Genomic DNA, 4,913 nt, shown 5'->3' on the forward strand with positions numbered 1-4,913 from the left:
GGCGGGTGGGAGAGGACGGAGCTGGATGACTGTGCGTGCACCCTGGGAAAACCCCTGTGAGGGGGCCCCTGCCCCAGCCTCCGCTAGCTGCAGCTGAGGGTCGGCGAGAAGGTGATATGGTCCACACCACTGTGCCCGGAAGGGGCCAGTCCCACCTTGCTGTGAACGCAGGATGGCGGAGGCTGCAGGTGTGGCCTCACTGGTCCACACCACACACCCACCCCCTGGGCGGTGTCAGATGCTTGGACTGAGCGCAGTTACGTGCTGATCTAAGTTTTATGCACTTACACACAACTCCAAGCTGGGAAACAGCAGCCCGTGGGGACCTCCTCGAATGGGTCAGGGCACGGAGCAGAGGCCCGGCCCGTGCCCAGAGAGGCCTCTGGGGGGCTCGGGTGGTGGAGTACTGGGTTCCCAGACTTAAGGTTGGTGGTTTAACGCCCCCCACCCAGGCGCCTATGAGCGGGCCCAGTGGGCTGCATGCTTGAAAACCTCATGGGGTGGTTCTGTGCCGAGCCTGTGGGGTCGCCCTGAGACCAGCGCCAAGGTCAGTCAGGACAGGGACAGCCATCCCCCAGGTTGGCCTGGAGGGTGGGCACCAACATGGGGACGGGGAGCAGAGAACCCCCTGTGGCCATCCGCTCTCTCGAGGACCCGGGGGCGGGAAGAGGGGGAGTAGACCCACTTGAGTGGACCTGAATGAGTGAGAACTCTCTGTTTGGGAGTGGGCTCCTGGGGTGGCCAGCCTTGCTGGGGCAGGGAGGGCAGGCAGCACGCTCACCTCAGCCTGGTGCGGGGGCAGGTTCTCGCCAGCCAGCAGATAGCCTTCGACCAGGTGGACGCAGTAGTCCACGGAAGAGCCCACCAGGATGGAGAGGGAGATGGCTTCCACGGCCCCCATCTCCCAGCCGCTCCAGTACATGATGGTCACCACGAGGCAGACGATGCCTGCAGGGCAGCGGGGAGGTGGTGCAGCAGTTCGGGCACCCCCTCCCCTCAACACAGGCCTGGAGGGCCCTGGGGAGCATAAGGCCAAGGCTAGCGCTCCCACTTCGGGGGACAGGAAGGACCAGGAGGGCCAGGGTTTGAGGGAAGGAGGAGCAGGCAGCTCGTGGGCCGCCTGGGAGGGGCCCCAGCAAGCAGAGGGTCTCTCTGGCCAGGGTGGGGGCCGGGGAGGCTGCGCTGAGGGGGTTCTGGAAGCTTGCTGAGCCGAGGTCACCTGGGAGGCCTGCCCCACCTACCCAAGATGCTCAGGAGCACGGGCAGCAGCAGCAGGATGTGGGTGGTGAAGACGGCGACGGCAGCCACGCAGATGAGCAGGGAGAGCAGCAGGCCGTACAGGGCGCTCTGCACGCCTGGGGCGGGAGGAGGGGCCTCAGCTGGGCTGCTCCCTGCCCCCTCGCCCAGGTGGGCCCAGTCACAACACGCTGTGCTGCTCTGGGAAAGCCCCTGGCCTCTCTGGGCTTCCATGCCATCCTCTGCAAAGTGGGAAGAGCAGTGCCGCCCCCGGGCCTCGTAGTGCTGGCCTGGGTGATGCCCTCAGTGCCTGGCCCAGGAAGCGAGCCTCTGTCGGCGGCCACAGCCCAGCCCAGAACAGGCAACGGCCCCCTCCAGCCTCTGTCTGTGGCTGGGGGCCGGGCTGAGGCTGAGGTTCGGCACCGGGGCAGGGGCCGGCCACTCACCGATGATCTCCATGAAGATCTGCTTCCAGTGCTCGCAGGTCTGGAAGCCGTGCCGCAGGGCCGAGTCCTCGGGGAAGCGCTGCAGCTGCTGCTGCAGGAAGCTCTCCCAGCGCAGGTAGTCCGAGTAGGTCTGGAAGGAGGACTTGCCCTTGTACGTGGTCTGTGGGGGAGAGAGGGGCCGGTGAGCGGGGCTGGGGGAGGGCCTGGGCCCCGCCCACCCATCCACGATGGCCGATTTGCTCTGGGGCCCCTCAGCCTGGCGCTCAGCCGCCTGCAAACAGGGCATTCTGTATAGGCTGTGATGAACAGTCACGGCCCACCCATTGGGAGGCGCACGGCCCCTCCAGCCAGGCACACCTGCCACTTCCCCAGGGAGCCATGTTTAGTTACCACAAGTCTCTGGGACACAACCCTTCTGCGCATGCAGCTCCCCGGCCAGTGCTCCTGTTCCTCCAGGAGGCCCTCTTTGATATCCCAAGATGGCCCGGCCTCCTCTGGGCTCTCTCTTAGTGGCCCCCCTGCACATCACATGGGATGGTGGCAGGAAGCCAGCTATTTCTGCCCTGGAGGGGGTGTCCAGGGACTGGTGAGTCACAGGAGCAGGTACGGCCTCTGCTCTGAGCTTCTCTCTCTTCTTGTGCATATCCGGTTCTACAGTGTGTGTGTGTGTGTGTGTGTGTGTGTGTGTGTTGCGCAGATGGGGGGCACTTTGGAAGTGGCTCACTGAGGGATGAAGGAGGACTCTCTCGGACCTGCTGCTCTGGTGGTCAGTGGCTTTGTGGCTTGTGCAATAAATGGTACAGGTGGTGGCAAGGAAGACGGCCTGGGACCTTCTCATTACCCATATCCTGCTGTTCTTGCCACCACCACCACGGGGAGGCGGGAACTCGAACCCCATCTTGAAGAGGAGGAAGCCAGCTTCTGTCGAGTGGTTCTGAAGAGGAGTCCCAGGCTGGTGCAAACGGTGACTGCACGCGGTCGCTAACCCAAAGGTTGGAGGTTTGAGCCCACCCAGAGGTGCCTCAGCAGAAAGGCCTGGCGATCTAGTTCTGAAGTGCCAGTTAACATGGTGGCAGCTGGGGCTGGCTATGGGCGAGGAAGTTGAGGCCAGGGGGCTGAGTGCACTGCCCCAGGGCACCTGAGGGCCACATGGCCACCAGCCCCGGTGAGTGGCCCTGCCCAACATCACGGAGCAAGTGAACAGGACCAGAGGCTCCACAGAGGCTAAAGCCTGGGGCCAGTGGGTGGCAGCACCCAGGGGGAGTCCAGAAGTGGCAGAGTGGGATGTGGAGGGTGGCCAGATGCTTGCCTTCCATGGAGTTTTCTAGGGACGCCGAGGTCGGGCTCCCAGGGTGACAGGCCATGTCCTAGCTTCCCCATCCCCAGGCCCTGCTGCCCATAGAGCCCGGAGGCGACGATGCCGTGAGCCCTGTGGCTGGGGGTGCTGTGGACTGAACTGTGTCTCCTGCAAACACGTGTGGAATCCCTGGCCTTGGGACCAGTGGGGGGAATCCTCTGGGGAGTTTCCTCATGTCACCTGAGAGAGGGGAGGGGGAGTCCTAAAGCAAATCCCTCCAAGTGATGGAGAGAGATGGTTGGCCCACGGCCAAGAAAACAATAGTCACCAAGTCTGCCAACAAGCAAGGAGGCCACAGGCCGAGATCTGATGGGAGATCTGGCCCTGGCCTTCCTTCCAGGCGGCCCTGGAAAACGAGGGTGGGCGGGACGGGTAGCAGGAGCTGGAAGGCCGTCTGGGCGGCTGGAGGGGTGAAGCTCCAGTCAGACAGCAGGCCAGCACTTGGTGCTGGCACGCACTAGCTGTGGGGAGCTTGACTGTGGGCAGTCACGCACGTCTGCCCTCTGGGCCTCACCATCCCACTCAGGGGGAGGAGGGGGCAGCTCCTTTAACATGGGGCTGGAGAATGCCTGAGTGGACTCCGAAGCACGCCCCCCCCCCCACCACCACCACCTAGCCAGGCTGCCTGGGCTCACCGACTCGAAGGCCATGGAGATCCACTGCACGCGGCCCTCCTTGACGCCCACGGCCCCGTGGGACAGCTGCCCGGGGAGCAGGTTGGGCTCGGGCAGCTCCTTGCATTCAGGATGCAACATCTGCAGGAAGGAGGAGATGCTGTAGCCTGCGGGAGAGGGGAAAGGGGTGAGAGAGGAGGCTGTGGCCTGGGGCGAGGGCGCAGGTGGTGCGGAGGGGCAGGAGGGCAGACCCTAGAGCTGAGGAAGGCCCTGACCCCACCCAGTGACATCTGTTTCTGAGTGGGGAGGTGTGTGACCTCACCTCTCAGATTTACCAACGAGTTAAGTCTGGCACTGGCACTGGGCACCCTGCTGAGCCCGGGGGTCCCGGGGGTGGAGGTGACATCCTGCGCCTTCTCAGAAGAGGCTGAGCGCTGGCCATGGAGGCCACGCTGACTCACAGCCGCTCTCCAGGGCAGAGCAGAGTGGCTCTCCGGGGCCCTCAGAGGGAAACAGGCAGCCCCGTCTAACTTCCACAGAGAGTTGGTGGGTTGCAACTGCCCACCTCCAGATGGGCGCCCACGACTGAACCGCCAGGGCTCCTGCAGGAGGACTGTCCGCCTTTTGGAAAAGCTCTGCCTGCAGCCGGAAGGCGCAGGTCCCCCCGCCGCCCACTCCGCCTCTAACAGGAGTCTCCCTTCTGAAAAGCACCTGACTAGCGGCCCCGACCTCCAAGACACGCGTCAGACCCCGTGCGTGTGGACGCCCGGCCCGGCACACCTGAGGGCAGGCACTGAGCCCCACCGGGCTTCACCAGCTCCGAGTTCCCCCCGATGGCCTTGCAGAGGCGACACAGGTGCCCGATTTCTTTGAAGAGGTCAAAGCTGCCGTCGTAGATGACGCTGCCCTTTCCCAAGGAGACACAAGGCGGAGTGGCCGCTCAGTGAGATGGGGCCTCCGCCCAGCCCACCTCCCAGGAGGCCCTCACAACTGACACCTTCGGGTCAGGGGCCCACTCTTCCCCAAGTGCCCTCTCCCTGCTCCAACTGACTTCTGCTTCTATCACTGCCCACCCCGCACAGGGGCCCCCAGCCCCACTCGACTCACTCTGCTCCCCCACCCCACCTGGCAGTCCCTTGTCTCACTGCCCCCTCTTCTGGCTTGCCCCCATAAATAGTCCACATCTAGAATCCCATAGGCCCAGCTCGACGCTGCTCCCCAAGGCAGCAGTGACTGGCACACAACAGTCCTTCCCACAAC

General features: G+C 64.3%; 1 protein-coding gene across 1 annotated transcript in view; it reads right to left on the reverse strand.

The window, feature by feature from the left end:
• The window catches only part of DISP3 (dispatched RND transporter family member 3), a 154,221-nt gene that overhangs the window by 121,112 nt on the left and 28,196 nt on the right, over positions 1-4,913 (reverse strand). Inside the window, exons 13-17 of the mRNA XM_045299199.1 lie at positions 4,434-4,592; positions 3,675-3,820; positions 1,683-1,842; positions 1,242-1,355; positions 782-948 (exon numbers count right to left, since the gene is read on the reverse strand). Of these exons, the coding sequence (XP_045155134.1) occupies positions 782-948; positions 1,242-1,355; positions 1,683-1,842; positions 3,675-3,820; positions 4,434-4,592 (746 nt within the window). The remainder of the gene's footprint in view (positions 1-781; positions 949-1,241; positions 1,356-1,682; positions 1,843-3,674; positions 3,821-4,433; positions 4,593-4,913) is intronic.

This window comes from Echinops telfairi, unplaced genomic scaffold (assembly GCF_000313985.2).
Source record: "Echinops telfairi isolate 266 unplaced genomic scaffold, ASM31398v2 ScPeMD7_7457;HRSCAF=8495, whole genome shotgun sequence".
Lineage (NCBI taxonomy): Eukaryota > Metazoa > Chordata > Mammalia > Afrosoricida > Tenrecidae > Echinops > Echinops telfairi.